Raw genomic sequence first — 23931 nt, 5'->3', positions numbered from 1 at the left:
AAATATACAAAATATATATATTTTTTGCTATTATTTTGAGAGCAATTATTTACATTTGGCTGCGTTATAGATTACGGATACGATGACGTCAATAATACAGAATTACACCGTATTACCCTACACTGCATCGCAGCAAATTCACACCCAAAATAAAAAGAGCGAATCAACTTTGCACTATGAAAAAAAGCTCGTCTTCATCAACTCAACAGCTCGCTGCGAATCTCCAATTTTGACCAAAAACCTAACGGAAAATTCACCGGAAGTCACGATTCCGATATTAAACCTTTATAAAAATGGCGATTTCGACCTTAGCTAGAAGAAAGGCTACAACATTTTTATCATCCCGATTTCTCTACAGCACTTCTAAGTATTCATTTTCTCTGACGAGAGGCTACGCTTCAGGATCCGATGAAAACGACGTCGTTGTGATCGGCGGTGGTCCCGGAGGCTACGTGGCGGCGATCAAAGCCGCACAGCTTGGTCTCAAAACTACATGTATCGAAAAACGTGGTACCCTTGGTGGAACCTGCCTTAATGTTGGTTGTATTCCTTCTAAGGTATTTTCTCGCTCTTTGTTTTAGAATTTCTACATTTAATCACTAAACGAGCTTAGAGTAATATCAAATGAAGATAAATTTTCTTAAAACATGCGGAATGGATACAGAGAAGATGTCACCTAATTTGGAATTGAGGTGTTGTTGATTGATTAACCTTTAGTATCTAGAATTGGATTCTGTGTTTTTTTTCCATCTTCGTAAAGTTCAGGGTTTTTAGAAATACTAGTATCTATGAATAATGGCACATGATGATTTAAATATTTATTTATATGAAGGAACAATACAATTTAATTAATGAAAGAATTTTATATATAATAATACAACAATCATCTAAATACCAAATAATATTATTACATTAGCATAATACATGAATTTAAAAATAAAAGGACAACATCAAAACTTACACAAATGATTAATTTTATCATGTTAGTCAAATAATTATGTATTACAATTTAAGAGTATTTAATGTGATGGTATATTAACGAACACTTCTTTGTGGACAATATTTTTTTGTGTATGTTTCCTCCTAATGCTTTGGTTGCTCCGCCTTAACCAGAACTCTTGTTGCCGATCTTGATACCCCTCTTGAAAGTGCAACATACAGTTGTTCGTGCAAGAAAATATATTGCGGTAAATATAGTCTAATATTTAGGATGTTTGTCCTTGTGCTTTATTTATTATATTTGCAGAACATAAACATACTAAAAATTATTTTCACACAAATTTAAAAGGATATTCCTTAGTTTCAAAAGACGAAAGTTAAATTCAGGGATACGAATATACTTAGAAGCACATTGACCGGTTGCATGTATGACGTTATTGTCAAAACTTCTATATACCATCTGTGTGCTATCACATAAGCTATTCGGCGTATCTATGTTTTTCAGTAGCATGACATGCATATTTTTCTTCAAAATCAACCTATATACAATGGAAGGTCAATTTTAACTTAGTCTATTATATATACGATGACACTAATATATGTAAGAAATAATAAACTTAATAACAAACATGTATGGTAGAAGGCCATTTGGTATTAAAGTATTTAAGTATTCTTCTTGGTAGCAATTATTGATATCATTTTTTGCTGAGTCAAAAGCAGAAAAACATTTTGTTTTTACTATAAAATTCAGCAATCAACTTTTTATTTAGTTGATCAACATATTCATTTCTGCTAGCTAAGATATCTTTTTAATTCTATCATGTGATTTGCATAAATTGCGTTTTAATCTAATGATAGAAATATTTCTATTATTGAAAATATTTCTCTTATTAAATACACTACTATTACCATTAGGATTGATAACCAAGAGTTCTGGAAGAACTAAAATCATCTTTTATTGGATGCTCTTCTTTGTTTCCAACACGAAACAAGAAGACATTGAATACTGGATATGTTCTTACTTTACATTTAATAATAAAAAATATTATTTGAGTAGAAAATCAGTTCAAATATAATATAGAAATATATTATCATGGGGATATTTTTTTTCTCAATTTCAACTCTTTATGCAGTCTATTAAACATTATTTTTATATTTTCCTGGCATTGAACATTATGGAGTGGTAATGTATTGTCAATATTGGGGATTCTTATAAAATTAGTTATTAAACCTTCATGCATATTTTAAAAAAATAATAATGTAATAAGCAAAATTTTATTAATTTAAAATATTAAATATTAAAACAATTAACATAAAAGATATTGTAGTTAAAAAGGGTTCAAATTAAATAAAAAAAGGAACGTATTAGACACCTTTCGAAATCTGCATAAGGCGATTTCCATACTTATTTTTTTCCCCTCAATTTCCATACTTATATTAATTGGAATAATATGATTAAGACATACAAGTTATTATTCTAAGTGAGCTAGGCATTAAAGAAACAATAATAAATAAACAATAGAAAAGATAAACTTTAGATACTATAATAAAGAAAGTTTTATACGATAATCCAATTCGAGTACAAACTTTACATAAGAGAAAATAAGTATCTGCAGAGTTTATTCTATGAAGCTCTATGAAGCTCACCTAGGCAGAGTTTATTGCACTGATAAACATTGAGCAAATTACGTGCTTTACAGGATTGAGTTCATGCACTTCGTTATTGTGGCTTCAGAATGTTTGTCAAACATCAGTTGGGTAATTGACTTGGGTGATTGAGTGAATTAAATGTGTACTATGTGCCTTAGTGGTGTGGCTTGGCAGCTGATTGAAGACTTATTTATAAGGATATATTTACTGTATACGACTTCTGGAAGCTGTTTCTGTTTATTATTTCAAAGAGTTTTTTAATAGAATTTATTATTTTGAAAGAGTTGTTTAGAATTGTTAGTTTAGGTCTGGTTATCAGATTTAAATAATTGATAAATTCTTAAAGATTGTAATATATTTTAGTTAATTAATAATTGTTGGAGTATATCTCAACTAGGTCAAGATAATGTGATACTTCTCTACCAACAGTAACTTTTTTTTGTCTCAAACTAGGAAATGGAAGAGCAATGAAATTGCTAGCGTAAAATGACGCTGTTTTAACCAACTATAATTTACGAAAAGCAGTCTCATAAATCAGAGTGATGGTACTTTTAGGCCACACATCAATAACAACTACAATTATGTCTCAAAAAAGTTGGGGTCGGTTATATGAACCCTTGGTGACCATGTTTCTTCATTTAGATTCGTTTCAAGTCAATATTATACAAAATAAAAATCAAAATAAAAAGTATTAGAAGATCTCTATATTTTCCATGAGCATAAAAATCTCTAATAGAGCTAAACTATGTTGCTCGGACTCTCCGAAAATGTTGATGGGAGCGTGTTAAATCCTCCAAAAGTAGTGTATTTTTGGAAAATCTGACACGGGTGCTGCGGCACCTGTTTTGGGAGTCCGCGCAACATAAGGGCTAAAAAACTCCTAAGAAAGCATAGGACCTAGAGTAAACATAGAGAAAAACCTGCTTGCCATGCCCGATGCCACTTCTATTGGCAGGTTCTGTGGTGGCCTGCCTCAATCTCTGACCAAACTCGCTTGTATAAAATCTTGCACATGCTTTTGTCTCTGCCTGCTAACAAAAGAAATTTTGAAAGAAGCAAACACCAAATATGCACCCAAAGGTGTGGACTAATAGTCAGTGAAGTGGGTGAAAACCATGGGAAAAGGCTTAAAGTTCTGCAACCACAAAAAAATTGTTTGTAATTTCTTCTTATCTCACTAAGCCTACCCCATAGTTGTGTTGGTGGAAGGTAGGAGGTACCCCTGAAATGTTCGAGGTGCGGTAGATCTGCCACGCTGTTGTTAAAGAAAAAACACCAAACATTATGCAAGTGCTGACCATTCTGTGGTGATTATATTATTTCTTCCCATTTTTTGTGATAAAAACTATAAATTATTTATGAAGATGTTGATTATATTGCTTAGGCATATGCTACAAATCAATAAGGACATTGTTGTTGTTGATTTAGAACAAATTTCCTTTCTAGGACAAAATATGATTTGCAACTGCTACTAGAACCGGAAGTCCTGTTCGAGCTAATTGATTTTGGAGGATCCTAGTACTAGTTCCCCGAATGATATGACTTCAGACAGCTCCAGGATATGGGAACACCAGAGAGTATTTGAGTTAGGCCTATGGAAAGCAGATTCAGGCAATTCGTGGGAAAGACCATGGAAGAAACTGAGAGCCTCTTAGAAACTCAGTTGGAGGAGAATTGAGTTATGGGAAACTACTGAAAGGGAAATTGAAGTTATGATTTCCAACTTGGTGATGTCATGTATCTTACAGAAAATTATGGGCTCCTGCTTTCACTGCAAACTTCCACATTGTCAGGATATTTTCTATTTGAATTGGCCGTAAAATGAGAAGGCACGCTGTCCCAGTTTTAGTTTTTTATTTTCAGATAGCTTTTCTCTTTTTTTTTTCCCCTTCTTCTGCCTTTTCCCAAGGCTACTGAAGGGTGCTACTTAAAAGTGGTTTCTCATGGTCGTGCTTCCAACTTAGCAGATGGGTGTATATGTGCCCAACATTGCTTTCATTGATGCCCTTATATGTGAAGTAGTAGTGGGTCCTTTTTTGCAAGTGCAGTGACTTAACTTTCCTGAGAGGACATTTGGTTGGTGATTATATATAATTATAACCTAGTGACAGATTTATTAATTTGTACCCATAGGGTGCATATTCGATATTTGTCTTATGACCTGAACTTAATAATGTCTCTCCCCTTTGTCTTTTGATGACCCATAATCATGGGAGTTCAAGCGCTGGTACTTGCTGCTGTTAATGTGACATCACGGCCCAAGGTTTATGACAAATTATCTTGCCAATGAGTCTGCTTGAAGCTTTAGTGGTCAGTTTTTTGAAGTCTGATACTTCGTGTTTACGTCTAATTTTTTAACATTGTTCTCACTTACTGTGCACAGGCACTTCTTCATTCCTCCCACATGTTTCATGAAGCACAACATTCATTTGCCAATCATGGTGTGAAGTTCTCTTCTGTTGAGGTTGATCTTCCTGCCATGATGGCGCAAAAAGATAAAGCTGTGTCTAACTTAACACGAGGTATTGAGGGTCTATTCAAGAAGAACAAAGTAAACTATGTTAAGGGCTATGGTAAACTCCTCTCCCCTTCTGAAGTTTCTGTCGACACCATTGATGGCGATAACACCGTTGTTAACGGCAAGAATATTATTATTGCAACTGGTTCTGATGTCAAAAGTCTACCTGGCATAACCATTGATGAGAAGAGAATTGTATCATCTACTGGAGCGTTAGCTTTGGGAGAAATTCCAAAAAAACTAGTTGTTATAGGTGCTGGTTACATAGGCCTTGAAATGGGATCTGTCTGGGGCCGTCTTGGCTCAGAGGTGACTGTTGTTGAATTTGCAGCTGATATTGTTCCAACCATGGATGGTGAAGTTCGCAAGCAATTCCAGCGTGCTCTTGAAAAGCAAAAGATGAAATTCATGCTTAAGACTAAGGTGGTGTCAGTTGACACTGCAGGTGATGGTGTGAAGTTGACCCTTGAACCTGCATCTGGTGGTGATCAAACTATCCTTGAGGCTGATGTAGTCCTTGTTTCTGCTGGAAGAGTTCCATTCACTTCAGGGCTTGGATTGGACAAAATAGGTGTTGAAACTGACAAGGCTGGTCGAATCTTGGTGAATAAACGTTTTGCCAGTAATGTCCCGGGGGTATATGCAATTGGTGATGTCATTCCTGGGCCAATGTTGGCTCACAAGGCAGAGGAAGATGGTGTTGCTTGTGTGGAGTTCATTGCAGGCAAGGAAGGTCATGTAGACTATGATATGGTTCCTGGTGTCGTTTACACTCACCCTGAGGTGGCTTCTGTTGGGAAAACTGAGGAACAGGTAAAGTCACTCGGAGTTGATTATCGTGTTGGCAAATTTCCTTTCCTCGCAAACAGTAGGGCCAAGGCAATCGATGATGCTGAGGGACTTGTTAAGATACTTGCTGAGAAAGAGAGTGACAAGATATTGGGTGTCCATATTATGTCACCTAATGCAGGGGAGCTTATTCACGAAGCTGTCCTGGCATTGCAGTATGGAGCATCGAGTGAGGACATTGCTCGTACTTGCCATGCACATCCAACAATGAGCGAGGCACTCAAAGAAGCAGCCATGGCCACTTATGACAAGCCCATTCACATGTAGACTTGTGTTATATACTCGGGACCCATGTTTTTGTTATTTCTTTGAGAATCTTGAATGCTTAGATCAGGCTTCTTGTTGCCATCTTTACTCGAGCAGCGCTTTTCCCCCTTTATTTGGGATCCCAAATACATCATATAAATACTCTTCTGCATTTTTTTCCCATAATAAAGATGAGATGTAACCTGATATAAATGCGGCTGATGTTGATGCCAGTTCAGTCCTAGTCTGTAAGGATTGGAAGATAATTTATGGTTGATGTGTGCGTGTGTTTTGGTGTTTGGGGGGGCATTTAGGTGTACACTGAGTATTTTTTTTAACATTTACTTTCTGTTTCTGGTAATACCAATTACTAGCACAAGCTGTTGTGAAAGTTGATATTGTAGATGATACCAATTACTAAGGCGTATTAGGTCGTCCGTAAATTATGTGTAAATGATTTTTTCGTGCAATTACATGGGGTATTTACGTATTTTCCCAAATATCTAACATGTATTATGTTAAAATAGTTCCTCTACTTGTGTTACAAATTTGTTTTGTTTTATGGACATTGCTTCTCAGTGATAATCGAACTGAATTCATTGGATTTTATTCTGATTTCATTGTCCACAAATTTTCAGCTATTCTAATTAATTAGGAGTAACAAATCCGTTAATTTGCTTCAATAAAATAAAGGAAATGGTCCAAATTTAACCTAAAACATTTTTGAAATGTTCTATGTATGCTACAGGATTGGATCCCCTCCAGTACTATTTTGTCCATTAATCTTCAATAGAGTGCTTGATATTGTGCCACGTGTATGAAAGGTAATCAATGGTTTGGATTTTTTTCATTATTCTTTGTCCCTTAATCCTCTCTTTAACGCAACACAAAAAGACAAAAATTATGTTCTAACAAATTGAAGGAATGATATACTAATATTTTTACTAATTACTTTATATAACTTAAACTTTAAATGGACAAGAGTGCTAATTTAATTATTATTTCTTTATAATGCATCCAAGTATTTCTTAATTGTAGTTGAGTTGTATAAAACGAGCCTTCTAACATAGTATGTGATTTTTTGTTGTACTGATTCAATATAATTTTATTCTGATAAATTTTACTGCTATTCAAGTTTATAATGTAAGTAATGAAGCTCATTATTTGATTAATTTTGAGCCGTTAGAGAAACTTTAAGCTGATTTTTGACATTATTAAAAGAAAAAATGAATTATTGGAAATTGCCCGTGTACAGTGGAATAGAATACCACTGTACTAAAATTATAAACAAATTTAAAGTACAACTACACACACTTAATTTGTTTTGTCTGAAACAAACTTCAATGGTATGAAATTTAAGAAATATTTATGCTAAAAAAACTATCATGAATAATGAAAAAATCCAAACCATTGATTACCTTTTGTCCACATGACACATATCAAACACTCTAATTAAACTCTAATAAGTCTAATTAGTTCAATAAGTTTTTATATGTCTTAATTTTAACCTAATTCATTTACCTAGTAAATACTTATCTCCATCGAGCGTTTATATCAAATCAAACTATTTCATCGTAGTACACACAATTTAGTAGGTATTTGGATAGAGATTTGGTTGAAACTTGAAAAAATTCGAAATTTAAGTTGTGTATGAATACTATATATTTTACTTGAAAAAAATTAAAATTTTGCGAGCCAAAGATTTTTTTAAAAATAATTAATCAAATTTCATGAACAAATACTATTTTATTTTTTAAATGTCCAAACGAGAGCTTAAAGTAAGAATATAAACAAATAATAAAATGTAAACAAATAACGTATCTCGATGCAACCCTATTCTCATCTCATTTCTTGAAACTTGGTTGGTAGCTAGATTGCAGACACCATTTCAGCCACTCAGAGGTACGCCATTTTTATCTTTGTTTCAGTCTGTATCTTTTGTGCTAAATTTACCCCTTTATTTTTTGATACTCATATTCCCTTTTCTCAAAGTAATTATTGCAATTTATTAAACTTAGAACACTTTTTAGTAGCTGATCAAAGCTTTAGCTCCTTAATTGCACATTTTGCACTAGATATAGTACAGATCTATATAGAACAAGTCTATATTTAGGATATATCCAATATTTTGGAAGATGTATAAAGATATAAATACAAAAGTTATATCAAGATGTTAACGGGTTATAAAAACAGGGAATTTATGGATTCATGATTTGCGAGTGCTAATATACATTTTTTATAAGAGTTTCGACAAAAATTAAATCGGAATACCTTGATTTATGTTTTTTGGAAAGTTGAATTGTTGAAAATTTGACTCTGAAACATGCAACTACAACGAGAGAAGGCCTTAGCTAGGATGTGGGACCAACACTATCTACTTTTTACGGGACGGGTGGGGTCCACTCGAGTTTTTTGGGCCGTTAATGGAGGGGTGGGATCGCTGGAACGTTTTTTTAAATGGGGGTGGGGGTGGGGGTGGGGGTGGGGTGGGGTGGGGGGGTTCGTTCTAGTTTGGGCGTGGGGGAAGGGAAGGGGACAATATTTGAAGAGGTAAAACGCGGTTCATTAAGGCGTTTTATGTAAAACGTTCTTTTGAACCACGTTTTAAGTAAACGCCCATTTAGCTTCCGGGTAAAATGCGGTATTAAAAGGTGTTTTATATAAAACGCAATATTAAAATGTGTTTTACCTTAACGTCCCAAACGGACGTTTTTTGGGACGTTAAGGTAAAACGTGGTTCATTAAAGCTTTTTACATATTTTGGTCGCTAAGTTTTTTCCCCCACCTATTTATGTATTTTGAGTCCAACAAGACAATATTTAGGTTCCGGACTCAGACCCCCTCCCCAGACCCACGGTGTGGGATAAGGTGTGAGATAAGACTGGGTATGTTATTATTGTAAAACCAGGGAAAAACAGGGTACACACTACCCTCCCCAGACCCACGGTGTGGGATAAGACTAGAAATGTTGCTGCTGTTGTAAAAACAGGGAAATTGTGGATTCACGATTTGAGACTGTTATAGACTTCTAATGCTCTTAGATTGTTATGGTTTTGATTTGTCAATGTATTTTTTTTTTCTTCTTTTTGACAAGAGTATTTGAAAATTGTACGTTAACATTTGTACTTTCACTTTTGAAACAAAATACATCCTAATTGGAATGTAATATATGTGCAATTTACTTCACAAGGCATGAATTCTAACAAATTAAATTTCAACTTATTGTACCTAATGTAAAGAGTTTATCGTGGAACTTTAATGCTTTTCTATAGCGCATTTTCGCAATTTCGCAAATCATGTTGTTTATAGCACCATTGACCTCTTGCAGTTTGCAGCTTTCAGGTCATTCAAAGGGGAATTCAGTAGATATGGCTTATGCTAGTGTTGCTTCTTGAGATCCAAATTTGTGACCACAGAGAAGAATTTCCCGCTCTTCGTGAAGAAGTTAGTTAGCTCCTTACAAATATTTCTCAAGAGCTTATGAGAAAAACAAAGATTCTGGGGAAATGATTGATTTGGTAGCACAAATAAAAGAAGCTGCGAATGTTGTTGATGGACAATGATAAATGATAAAATGCAGAAAGAGAAGGCACATGAAAGGCTTTGTGTTAGCTTGCAACAAGTGGCAAAGGATATTGATCGGGTCCGGAAAGAGTCGACAAAGATTCAAGATAAAGGCAAACAAACATCAAACAAATGTTTGTTTCAAGATTCAAGTTCAGCAAAATATATTCTACTTATTAAGAACAACATGGTGGGACGTGATGATGAAAGGGAAAGATCGTTAGAAGATCTGACTAGAGTCTTCTTTGATGAACCCAAAGTCATCATGATTGTCGGGATGGGAGGTATCGGTAAGACAACAATACGGAAAGAAGTGTTCAATGATTTATCCATTCGATCTTTGATGTTTGTGCATGGAATGACGTGAGACAATGCTTTCCAAGTCAAAACAATGGGAGTCGAATATTGTTGACCACCCTTTCCTTAAACTAAAAAGAGTCGACGGACTCTTCTATTCTACTCTCTTTGGGAATTCGAAGCTGTGAGGACGACCCGCGCACTTAGTTCCCTCCGTTTCTGGAGAAGGGCCTTTTTCCTCTCTTCCAGACTACGGATGTGGTTCCGGATCTCTTGTATCATATTTGCTACGGCCTCAAGGTCAAGAGGAGGCAAATGCACCCACTCTCTTCCAAACCGCGAATATGGTTCCGGATTTCTTGCGTCATATTTGCTACGGCCGCAAGGTCGAGAGGAGGCAAATGCTCCCAGTCTCTTCCAGACCTGGGAATGTGGTTGCAGATCTCTTGCATTATCTTTGCTATAGTCTCAAGGTCAAGAAGAGGCAAATGTGCCAACTCTCTTACAAACAACGAATATAGTTCTGGATCTCTAAGATCGGGAATGTGATTACGGTTCTCTTGCATCATATTTGCTACGGCCTCAGGGTCGAGAGGAGGCAAATGCTCCCAGAACAAACCCAACCTTTGTTCCAATTGGAGCTCGTAATGATGAAGTAGCTTGTTATGCTAGTACATAAAATCTTTTTTTGTAGATGGGCTTCATGAATCCAAATGAGAGTTGGAACCTTTTTTAAAGCGTGGTGTTTGCAAATGAAATAACACCATATGAATTCGAAACTACTGCGAAGCAAATTGTAGACAAATGTCAAGGGTTACCGCTAACTATTGTTGTGGACCTGTGGTTGCTAAGCTTCTATCCAAATTTGAAAGGAGAATAAAAGATTGGGAAATTGTTGTTGAAAACTCAAGTCATTTGTCACTAATGATCCTGATGAACAATGTTTATATGTGCTTGGGTTTGAGTTACAATCACTTGATCAATGACCTAAAACCATGCTTTCTATATTAGTGAATTTTTCCAGAAGACAATGAGATTTCAGTGCAGAGATTAGTGAGATTATGGATGGCTGAGGGGTTTCTGAAGATGGAGAAAGACTTGAAAGGAGAGGCTGAATAAGTGTTTACAAGATCTTATCGCCCGACTGCAAGAGACGTAGGAATGAAACAAAAATTAAATCATGTAAGGTTCATGATCTAACATTCGAGCTGTGTTTGAAAGCCGTTGAAAGCCAAAACTTCTTCATCATGAATGACATTGTATTCGATGATTCAGATGCAGAAAAAGAGAACACTCGGTGTTCTTATAGTTTTTCTTTAACTTTTACTCTCAACTAAGAGCTTTTTCATGTTAATTTACTCAGAATCTTGGACTTTAAGTTGTTCGAAACTCTTCTAAGGTGGGTGGATGTGAACATCATAGGTAAATTGTTCTTATATTTTGCTGCTTGTGGCGAAGAATGGTGTCCAATTGCAGGCGGATTTACTCGTTTGATATTTTTGGCGAATTGAGATGATTGATCTCATGTACTGGAAAGCCACTAATGACAATTTTCATGTCCTTGAGCTCCTCCTCATGATTAAAAACTGCACTAATTTGGAATAGACACCCATTGAGTTTGCAGATATCCACTCTTTACAACTAATTTAGATAAAATGGTGTGAGCCCCAGGAAGCAGTCTTTCTGCCTTTTCAGGGTAGGGGTAAGGTTGCGTACATTCTATCCTCCCCAGACCCCATGGCTAAATGCTTAATGTGCCAGCTGGTTAAGGCTGAGCACCAGAGACCAGCATGACCCTTATAGCCAGTTCAGATACCACATTGGAACTGTGGAAGTGGGACGAGATAGCCATGGACTTTGTCTCTGGATTGCAAGACAAAGTCTTGCAACATGACGCCATTTGGGTGATTATTGATCGGACAATTAGACTTGAAGCAAATCCCTAAAGTCAAAGTAGTCCATGAAAGCATCTATTTTTTCCGTTCAAGAAATTGCTTATGACCCCACTTGTGGAATTACACTGAGTTGTTGTTGTTGGTGTGAGCCCGAGCTTGAGGCTTCTGCTAAACGAATTCAACAAGAAAGCCTGAGAAACAAACCCGTGGATCTCGTCCTAAAATGATCCAGGTGAGCATAACATAATATTGCAGAATGAACTTCCCAAAACTGCTCTTGTAGAAGCACCAAGTTCAACAACAGTTTTTTCTATAGCACATCCATTTTTCTGATGGATTCTTGATTCGAAGTAAAGAAAAGATTTTGGTAATGTAGTCTATACCATTTTCAATGGATCATTTACCATTGAAATTGGGTTGTGTTTTTTGGTAGGACCGGAGGTTGTTTACTCCATTTGTTTCAATTTATGTTGTGGTTTTTCACTCGGCACATAGTTTAGGAAAGAAAGAAAGACTTTTGAAACTTGTAGTCAAAACAAGCAAATATTTGCGTGATTATAAGTTATTTTATTAAGAGTAAAATAGGAAGTTTAAAGTCAAATTAATTTTACATATTTTTGTATCTGCACATTTATCAGGTCCAGTGACACTAGCTTTACTCTTTCCTATATGACTTCTCACTTAGTCTGATGATCTTACGTTTATGTATTCTTTTAGATTTTAAGATTTACTAAGCTAGCGTATGGTCATAGATTTTCAAATTTATTTAATTTTTTTTTAATTTGGGTGAAATTTGAGTTGACGATGAAAATCTGTTTGGACATAATTTTTCAAAACATATTTCACCCCATTTTTTTTTTTTTAAAAAAAACATATGAAATGTGACTTGTATCATAAGTTCTAAAAACTATCAAAAATACCCAACAATACCAAATAAACTTGCTAATCTTATATATGCAGTACCTTCATAGATATCATTCATTATCATTATCACAAACCATAGTCCTGAAAATAGATAAGTTTAGCATAAAATTATCATTTTTATAATGAACTACGTAATACACTATTCTAAAACCATAACCTGATATTTTATTGCGTTGCAATGGCACTTGCTCATCTGATAAATGTAGGAATATCACTAGTTATTTTAAACAAAATAATACCACATTTGTGATACACTTGAAAGCAAGCACTTCAAATCTTACATTATAAGAGAATTAATATGGTGCAGTAAATGAGACACTAATATTTTTGAAGTTGCAAGGTCTAAAAATGAATAACCTAACATTCTTCTCATGTTCTGAAAAATTTAGAACAATTTAAGCCTCAACTAGCCTTGGGATCAAGGTCGTGGAATCACGAATAGATGATTCTAGGTAAATACTTGAGAAATGTATATTTTTCGATGCTCCCAAAAATAATATCATACAAAATGTATTTTTTTTGTATATATAGGTATTATAAATGTATAATATACATATTTTATATGTTTTTCGGCTAACGAATGTAATTACTTTTAACCGACCGACTATTTTTGTGTTTCTCCCAAAATATTTGAAAAATTAACCCAAATAGGCGCTTACCCAACTGCTTAAACTAAAAATAGCCGGTAAAAAGATAGGAGCAAAGGTTGATACCTTATTTATTTTAAATAAATAACCTTTTAAAAAATTATATTCCATAGCTACCTTTTGATTTTTATAGTCAAATATCTATTTATGGTCACCTCCTACCCTTAAGCCATAAAATAAACTTTGTCTTATTTTTCTCACTGATTCTCTCAGATTTTTCTCCACCCTCTCTCCCTCAATACCAGTCTTTCTCCATGAATACAACCATGATTCTCCACTGATTCATCTCCATTGTCGAACGAAATTTTCATTGTCAGTGGCTTGGAGCTCTGAATCAATGTCGAAATCAAGCCCTAGAGAGATAAATGGAGGTTCGAAATATGCGTATTACACTGTACATATTGTTTAACCAAAAAATAAAATTTTAGTCAAAGCTAGAATTTAGAAGAACACGAGTTACTGATAATCAAAAGAATGTATAAAAGGAAGTAATTTAAGTAGCAAGAAAGTAATCAAGTAAACCAAAGTTTATTCCAGTAGTATTTTTTTTTACAATTGATCAGATATCTCCCTCTTATAGATATCTTGGAGATATACGTTTTGCCAAAATCATAATGAGGCTATTATGAGTAATTAAAGACATTGAATGCTACGTTACATAATCATTACATTCAATACAAATTCTCTAACGTATTTCACATTTAATGCCTATTAAATATCGTATCTGCACTCTTTTCTATTGTCAGATTCATTCCTTTTGATTCTCGGACATAAATGACTTAGATAGGTACGGGCACTGAGTTATTTGAATAACTGCCCGTGCCTCTTCCTCTGCCATTTGCTCGTATCTGTTCCAACTCGTGCCTCTTGGCTAGTTGTAATTCTTTGACCATTGACCAGTCTACGTGTCTCGACACGTCACCTTTATATTTAAATACAATTTTTCCCAATACAGATAGTCACCCCCACTTTCCATTTATTCATCAGTTGAATATTTGGGAAGTGGATTTTATTAAAAGAAATTTTTTGTCACCATTAATGCTATGACAAAATTGACGCTTCAATTGCCGCTTCCATTTAATGCTCCATACACGTGTCATTTTTCCATTGGTTCTACAGTTTTGCAGCCCTTTTCAAGGTTTTTTTATAGCTCCACTATTCACGAAGTGTCAGTTTTAATCATTTGAATGATTTTGTTTTTGTTTTTATTTTGGAAAATTGTAATCAAACCCTTAGCTTCATTTGAGGGTTGGTTTTGGAAACGCAAGTCCCCAAGTTTTTTATGGGGCAATTTGTGTAAACAATTTCATAGTTTTATGACTAAGTTCGTACTTAGTCTTCAGTTTTTAAGTATTAAGAAGTTTTTCATGTTATTATCTTAAACTTCTGTGTGCTTTATTCCTGCCTTTATTTTTAAGGACTTATAGAATAATTTGCATTTTTGTTCTTCGAAAATGCTTCTGTTAATCTCATAACTAACTAATTTAAACATGAGTTTTATAAAAGAGGGCCCTTTTATATTTCAACACTTAATAAAGAAGACGTCTCAACTTTATAATGGTGTTATCATACGATAAAAGGAATTGGAACAAACATGTTTTTTTGAAATAACTTTGACAAGTTTTGAATAATACTTTACATGTATTTGAATTACATCTATAACTTTCTCGTAACTGTTTTTCTTGTAACAGTTTTTTACAAAAGAAGAATAATAGACACGGGTTTTTTTTTCTTATAACCCATTTTAGTACATAGCCTTTACCCTAACTATAGTGAGGTTTTTCTTTGGCCTTAGCTCGTGGCTCCATCTCGTGACTTTGTGACTTTTACTCTGCCTTTGACTCTTTTAGGCTTGATTTCTCCTCAATCTTCTTTGCCTTCTTTATACACATGTCTGTATATATTATGTAGTCCCCCAAGTGTTTGAGTGTTGAAGTATGAAGCCTCGAGCACTTGATAGTTTCTCTCATTTGGTCCTTTTCCTGAAAAGGAAAAAGATACGGGACTCGGAGGTGCGATTATAGATGAAGACTGCTTAACCCGTTTGAATTTCTATCAGAATAATTGTAACCCTAGGCCAGGAATTTTAGGTTATTTCGTGTGCCTTACAGGTCGTGACTCATCATTTAATTCAGGTTAGCTTTGTGCCTATCATCTAAAATCGTTAGTAAAATTTTAACAATTCAAAAATTAAATTTAAAATGGTGATACTTGACCGTGGGTATTCCTTAGAAATAGTATCTCTTCAAATGAACAACATTCCAATGTGAAGGTAGTATCTTGCCATCCATTGTCTCCAGTTCCTATGCTCCCTTTCCTGCAATATCACGAATTCTATAGGGTCCTTCCTATGTTGAACTTAATTTACCCGCGTTAGCTGCCTTTGTAGATTGAAAAACCTTTTTAAGCATGAAGTCCCCCACTTTGAAGAATCTGAGGCGTGCTTTTCGGTTGTAATATCGTTCTATGACTTGCTTTTGTGTTGCCATTCTTATTAATACATCTTCTCTCCTCCCCTCGAGTAAATCTAGATTGACCCGTATCTCCTCGTCATTAGATTCTTGTGTCGCCTGTGTGAACCGTGTACTTGGTTCCCCTATCTCAACTAGAATTAAAACCTCAGCACCATAAACCAATGAAAATGGTGTTTCTCCTGTACTTGGTTTTGCAGTTGTGCGATATGCCCATAAAACTCCAGGTAATACTTCAAGCCTGCTACCTTTTGATTCCTCTAATCGTTTCTTTAAATTATTGATAATAACCTTGTTTGTTGATTCTGCTTGTCCATTACCCGCCAGATGATAAGGTGTAGACGTAATCCTTTTAATTTGCCAACTTTGAAAGAATTCCGTGATTTGAGCTCCAATAAATTGAGGGCCATTATCACACACGATCTCTTTTAGTACACCGAACCAACATATGATATTCCGCCAAATAAAATCTTTGACTTCCTTTTCTCGCACCTGTTTAAATGCTCCTGCCTTCACCCATTTAGTAAAATAATCAGTGAGTACGAGCAGAAACTTTACCTGTCCTTTTGCTTGTGGTAATGGACCCACAATATCCATTCCCCATTTCATAAATGGCCATGGCGCAATGACCGGATGAAATAACTCCGCAGGTCTATGCATATTGTTACCGTACCTTTGACATTTATCACATTTGGCCACGAAACTTTCTGCTTCTTCTTCCATTTTAGGTCAGTAATAACCTGCCCTAATTAAGGTTCTTACCAATGACCTTCCTCCTGCATGATTCCCGCAATGTCCCTTATGTATTTCTTTCATTACATACTCCGTTTGCGAAGGTCTGAGGCATCTTGCTAAGGGACCACCGAACATTTTACGATATATGAATTGCCTTGCTTTAAGCAGTACCGAGCAGCCTTCTTTCGAAGTGTATGAGCTTTTTTCTTATCACCAGGGATGATACCATACTGCAAAAAAGCAACATTCTCGTTCCTCCAATCCCAAGTTAAACTATTAAAATTTACCTCATTCTTATCAGGATCGAGAACTTAGTGAAATAAATGTATAACTGAGGCGTTTGCATCGCTTTCTACATCAGCTGCAGATGCGAGATTAGCTAGGGCGTCCGCTTCAACATTTTCATCCCTTGGTATTTGTATAACTTTCCAGGTTTGAAATTGCTTTATCAATTCCCGTACCTTTTCTAAGTATTGTTGCATCCTTGCTTCCCTAGCTGTATAAGTCCCCAGAATTTGATTAACCACGAGTTGCGAATCACTCTTGATTATAATTTGATTTATGCCAAGCTCTCGTGCCAATTCTAGACCTACAATCACAACCTCATACTCCGCTTCATTGTTAGTTATAGAGTGACATTTAATAGCTTGTCGAATGGTTTCACCCGTAGGTGGTCCAAGACAATCCCTAAACCTGCACCTTTTACATTAGATGAGCCATGAGGAAATAAAGTCCAAGTTCCCGGGTTAGCTCCATGGAATACTTGTAATTCTTTTTCTGCTTCTAATTGCATCCCCTGGCTAAAATCAACCACGAAATCAGCTAACACTTGTGATTTTATAGCAGTTCTAGGTTGGTATGTGATTTCGTATTCACTTAACTCTATTGCCCACTTAGCTAACCTACCTGATAACTCATGCTTATGTAATATATTACGTAAAGGGTAGGCAGTTACAACAGCGATAGGATGACACTGAAAGTAAGGTCTTAACTTTCTAGATGTCATGATTAATGCAAGTGCAAGTTTTTCTAACTGAGGATACCGCATCCCGCATCTAACAAATATTTACTAACATAATATATAGGAGATTGTTTACCTTGTTCTTCTCGGACCAAAACATCACTTACCGCAACTTCCGAAACAACAAGGTAAATGAGTAGTCTTTCCCCAACCTTTGGTTTTGCCAGCAAAGGTGGATTTGATAAGTACGTTTTCAAATTCCTGAGTGCCTATTGACATTCCTCATTCCATTCAAATGATCCTGCTTCTTAAGGGCTGAGAAGAATTTAAAACACTTCTCTGATGATTTAGAAATGAATCTTCCCAAGGCTGCAATTCTCCCTGTTAATCTTTGAACTTTTTTCTTGTTTGAAAGTATATCAGGGATTTCTTCAATGGCCTTAATCTGTGCAGGATTCACTTCAATACCACGGTTAGAAACAAGAAAACCCAAAAACTTACCTGATGCAATGCCAAATGCACATTTTTCGAGATTTAACTTCATATTAAATTTGCGCAAAATTAAAAATATGTCAGGTAAGTGTGATATGTGATTTTTTGAATGCTGAGTTTTAACAAGCATATCATCTATATATACCTCCATAGTCTTTCCTAAATTCTCTTGAAATACTTTGGTAACTAACCTCTGATACATTGCACCTGCATTCTTTAGACCAAAAGACATTACTTTATAACAGTAAGTCCCCATGTTTATTATGAATGAAGTTTTTTCTTCATCTCCCGGATCCATTTTAATCTGATTATAACCTGAATATGCATCTAAAAAACTTAATAGTTCGTGACCTGCAGTTGCATCAATCAATTGATCTATGTATGGTAGTGAAAAAGAATCTTTAGGACAGGTTTTATTAAGATCTATGTAATCTACACAAACCCGCCGCTTACCATTCTTCTTTGGAACTACAACAGTGTTAGCTAACCAGTTAGGATACTTTACCTCACGAATGGAACCAATTTTTAGCAATTTTTGGACTTCTTCTTGAATCACCTGATTCTTGAAAGTTTCTTGCTTTCTTTTCTTTTGCTTGACAGGAGGGTATGATGGATCTTTATTTAGTTTATGAGTCATCACCTCCGATGGTATTCCTGTCATGTCAGAGTGGGACCAAGCAAAGCAGTCCACGTTAGTTTTCAAAAATCCAATTAACTTACCTCTCATACCTTGACTAAGATTGGCTCCAACATAGACTTTTTTATCAGGCCATTGAGCAAATATCACGATAGGCTCTAATTACTCTATTGTTGTTTTGATATTTTCATTATCTTATGGTTCTTGATGGTATCAGGCCTTGAGTCTACATCTGTTTTCCCTTGTTCAGTTGAGGTTTGTGTTGTGGTGTCCTCAACTACCTTCTGTGATTGCTATTTACCTTCATTTCTCGTGCTTGTATCTGCAACAAAGTTGATAGCCCTGACTGTATGTTGATCTCCACGAATTTGACAGATTCCCCATGGCGATGGAAATTTAATAACTTGATGTAAGGTTGAAGGAACAACATCCATTTCGTAGATCCATGGTCTCCCAAGAATCATGTTGTAAGACATCTCCATATCTACCACCTGGAACTTTGTATCTTTGACGACTCCTTCAGCGAATGTGGTGAGTGTTACCTCTCCTTTCGTGAGGACACTAGAATTTTCAAATCCAGATAGAGTATGCGCCTTTGGTATCACTTTATCTTCAACTTGCATCTCACGTAATACTCTTAGCAAAATAATGTTTACGGAACTACCTGGATCAATCAAAACTCGTTTCACATTAGTATCATGTACAATTAAAGATATTACCAGTGCGTCGTTATGAGGGGTTAATACGCCATCTGCATCTGTGTCATTCAATGTAATGTTGTCTTCCTCTAAAACATGTCATACCCGTTTCCCTTTGGTAATTGTTACTTTGGAAAGTTTGTTAGCTGCAGTATATGATATACCATTGACATCTTCACCCCCACTTATAATGTTGACAGTTCTTTTGGGAGAAAGTGGTTTTGGAGGCTCCTTCCTGTTCTTCATGTAAGCTTGCTTGCCTTTCTCACTAAACAACTCAGTAAGATATCCTTGTTTTAATAAATGATCAACTTCACTTTGTAAAAATCTGCAATCTGTTGTTTTATGTCCGTGGTCATTATGAAACTCACACCAATGGTCAAGGTTGTGCCTGTTTGGATTCGATCTCATTTCCTTTGGCCATCAAACCTTATCTCCCATGCTTCTCAAAATAGCTACGAGATCGGAGGTGCTGACGTTGAAGTTGTAACCACCGAATCTCGCTTTTAAATTTCTATTATCATCTCATGACTCATAGTCGTTTCGCTCGTTCCTGAATCTTGATGAAGAACTTGATTCTCTGTTTCTTGATCTGTGATCGTACCTTTGATTATGCTACTTTGACCGTGAGTCCTTTCTCGCAGGTCCCATGTAAGGCTCGTACCTAATTTTACCGGATCTTTTTTTGGTATCTGCACGTCTCGAACTTACCTTTTCTTCTTTTTGAAATCGTGGAACAATATCTTCCTCAATCCTCAGCTTCGTGCTATACCTGTTATAAACATCATTCCACGTTGTAGCTGGGAATTCTCGAAGGCTTTCCTTGAGTCTCCTCGTAGCTTCCGAGCTTTTTTCATTCAAATTACTTGTGAAAGCTATAGCTGTCCAGTTGTCAGGTACACGCGGCAATGTCATTCTTTCAGGTTGAAATATGTCCACGAATTCTCTAAGCAGTTCTGAGTCCCCTTGCTTAATTTTGAAAGTATCCTCCATTCTTTTGTCTACTTTTTGAGCTCCCGAGTGTGCTTTGATGAAAGAATCTGCAAGCTCAATAAAAGAATTTATAGAATTTTTGGATAAAAGAGAATACCATGTTAGCACTCCTTTGGTGAGCATTTCACCAAATTTTTTGACAAATACTGATTCAATCTCCTGCTTAGTCAAATCGTTGCCTTTTACGCCCGTTGTGAATGCAGTCACGTGATCTCGTGGGTCTGTTGTTCCATCATATTTTGGAATATCAGGCATTTTGAACTTTTTTGGAATTGGGAGTGGAGCAGTACTTGGCTTACAGGGTTGTTACGAATATGTATTCATATCTACCCCTTTGATTATGGGTGGAACCCCAGGTATCTGCTCTATGCGCTCACTTTGCTCCTTGAGTTGTTTCTGCAATGTTAGTACTAAATTTTGTAAATCAGAATTAATTACATTACCTGGTTCTCTCTCCTGTGATTCACTGGGAGTTCCACCGCTGCATGAGTTAACTAACCCGGAACGAGGGTTTTCCAAAGTGTTATTATTTGGAGTAGGTGTGGGTGTTGCAACAGGTAACTGGTTAACAAGTGCCTCAACAGCTTTGTTGACCTGAGCAACAATTAATTTCTGCAAAGCTTCATCAACAGTTTCAACATTTTCAAATTGAGCATGCTCGTTTATTTGAGACCCATCAGGAGTACCCTCACGAGATTGCCGTGGAGAGTCTCGTGGAGTAGGAACTTGAGTGTTAATATTCTGTGGATCTCCCTGATTTTGTTGGTTCTCTTGGTTTCCTTGAGTGTTGTCATTGTTGTTCGACATAATTGATGCAACAAGGAAAGTTAAGTGAAAATAAAATAGATTATCAGTCTCCCGGTAACGGAACCAATTTGTTTAACTAAAAAATGAAATTTTAGTCAAAGCTAGAATTTAGAAGAACACGGGTTACTGATAATCAAACGAATGTATAAAAGGAAGTAATTTAAGTAGCAAAAGAGTAATCAAGAGAAAAACAAGTAAACCAAAGTTTCTTCCAATAGTTTTTTTTCCAATTGACCAGCTATCTCCTTTTTATAGATATCTTGGAGATATACGTTTTGCCCAAATCATAATGAGGCTATTATGAGTAATTAAAGACATTGAATGCTATGTTACATAATCATTACATTCAATACAAATTCTCTAACGTATTCCATATTTAATGCCTATTAAATGCCGTATCTGTACTCTTTTCTATTGTCAGATTCATTCCTTTTGATTCTCGGACATAAATGACTTAGATAGGTACGGGCACTGAGTTATTTGAATAACTGCCCGTGCCTCTTCCTTTGCCATTTGCTCGTATCTGTTGCAACTCGTGCCTTTTGGCTAGTTGTAATTCTTTGACCAGTCTACGTGTCTCGACACGTCACCTTTATATTTAAATACAATTTTTTCCAATACACATATACGAGAAGAAATCAGAGAGTAGAACATACCCAGCGTGAGTTTGCTTGCCTACGCCTTCAACGGCTGGATCTCTTGCTCCTAACATCAACAAATTCGCACACAGTGAAGACTCCATTAAGCAGAAGCGCAAGTGGTAATAATTCATAGAGAAACAACATGCTGCTTCAAATGTGAGATCTCAGGTCCTTTTTGTGCAAAATAGAATTCCAAGATGGGTTTCGTGGAAGGAATAAATCCTGCATGATCAACAATACATTAGTTCAACCTTACAACAATGATACGAAACAATACATTATGTTTTGTATCAATGTTGAAATCTGACACAGGATAAATTGGGGCTGACAATGAAGGTTTGAAATCTGCAATCGATAAGACGATATTAGGGTTATTCTTGAACAAAGACGACAGAGTTTGGGGCTGAGCAACTTGAAGAATCTGTTACCTTTTTTTTCATTGTATTTCAATGTATCTCGTTGTATTCTATGTATTTCATTGTATTCATTGTCTTTTTTTCATTATATTTCAATATATTTCGCTGTATTTCATGTATTTTATTGTATTCACTATCTCGCTATATTTCATGAATGTATTCAATGTTTTTTTAAATTAATATATTTTATGTATTCAGATGTATTTATGTATTCAAATTTATAATTGAGTTTGTTGAGTTATATTAGGAGTCTATTGTGTTAATTGATTCATTTTCCGTTTAAAAATAATTGAATAGACCATGATTTATGCTATTTACGTTACTGTATTCACAAATACATATCGTGAATACAGTCGAATACAATAATTGCCTAGTTGTACTCTCCTGTTTCACACCTAGTTTTGCTACTGTATTCATGAATACAGTAGTTTAAATACATTAAATACACTAGCAAAACTGAAAACATAACTATAGGAAGTAATATAGTAAATAGTAGCTACAACTAGCTAATAACCACTAAATAATAGTGGTTTGTGAAAATTTCTCGTAAAGATATACTATATGCATTCCATCCCAAAGGCGATAACTAGTAGCTTCTAGAGTGGGCCACTTGAGAAAGCCCAACAAGTTTCCATCTTGCAATTGAGAAAGGAATTTTTACCTCCTATAACAAAGGTTAACACCTTATTTATTTTAAATAAATATCATTTAAAAAAATTATATTCTATCGATACCTTTTAATGTTTATAGCAAAATATTTAATTTTGGTTACCTCCTACCCCTAAGCCACTAAATACGCTATCCAGTTATACTATTTTCTTTCTCTCTCTACTTTGATACGCTATTCAATAATGAAAGCAGTAAGTTTCCTCTTTATCAATTCGTCATTGAAGGCTTGAAGGCAGTTAGTTTCCTCTAATCATTCTTCAATCTTCATCAGTATGGCTGCCGCCTGCCTGATACAACTTCTTCCAGTTCTGAGAAACTTTTCTCTTATAGCTGATATTCCCAGCTCTGTACATGTAACATCCGTTCTATCCTTTAGCAATTGTTTCATAAAGACTCCAATATCAAGTGTATTATCCCGTTTAGACCAGAATATTTTTCCCTGTTCTTTTCCCCAAGGCGGCGCGTTTTCACTACTGGCTTCCGGTGAATCCGCTGGAAATTAGGGTTTGTTCTTGAACAAAGACGATGGAGTTTGGGGCTGAGCAACTTGAGTTTCTGTTAATATATTTCAATGTATTTTCATGTATTTCATTGTATTCATTGTCTTTTTCTTCATTGTAATTCAATATATCTCGTGCTATTTCATTGTATTCACTGTCTTTTTTTCCATTGTATTTCAATGTATCTCGCTATATTCTATGTATTTCATTATATTCACTGTCTCGTTATATGCCATGAATGTATTCATATGTTTTTTTTAATTAATATAATTTATGTATTCAGAAGTATTATATTATTTCTCTGAATATTGCTATGTTTTTAGGGTATTTTTCGATTGAGAATCTTTTTTATAACTGAAAATACAAAATTTGTGTGTTATAA

The 23931-nt window shown here is 35.3% G+C and overlaps 1 protein-coding gene and 1 pseudogene across 1 annotated transcript; both read left to right on the top strand.

Annotated features, from left to right (window-relative positions):
- Nucleotides 1-160: 160 nt before the first annotated feature.
- Nucleotides 161-6645, top strand: LOC104225038 (dihydrolipoyl dehydrogenase, mitochondrial). The gene is made up of 2 exons (XM_009776799.2): nucleotides 161-557; nucleotides 4973-6645. Exons 1-2 carry the CDS (start codon nucleotides 294-296, stop codon nucleotides 6221-6223), a joined length of 1515 nt encoding a protein of 504 aa, XP_009775101.1. The 5' UTR covers nucleotides 161-293; the 3' UTR covers nucleotides 6224-6645.
- Nucleotides 6646-8022: 1377 nt separating this feature from the next.
- On the top strand, nucleotides 8023-11688 carry LOC104225039 (putative disease resistance protein At1g50180; annotated as a pseudogene).
- The last annotated feature ends 12243 nt before the right edge of the window (nucleotides 11689-23931 follow it).

Source organism: Nicotiana sylvestris, chromosome 10 (assembly GCF_000393655.2).
Source record: "Nicotiana sylvestris chromosome 10, ASM39365v2, whole genome shotgun sequence".
NCBI lineage: Eukaryota > Viridiplantae > Streptophyta > Magnoliopsida > Solanales > Solanaceae > Nicotiana > Nicotiana sylvestris.
The sequence above is the reverse complement of the archived record's forward strand: the minus strand, read 5'-3'. Positions and strand labels throughout refer to the sequence as shown.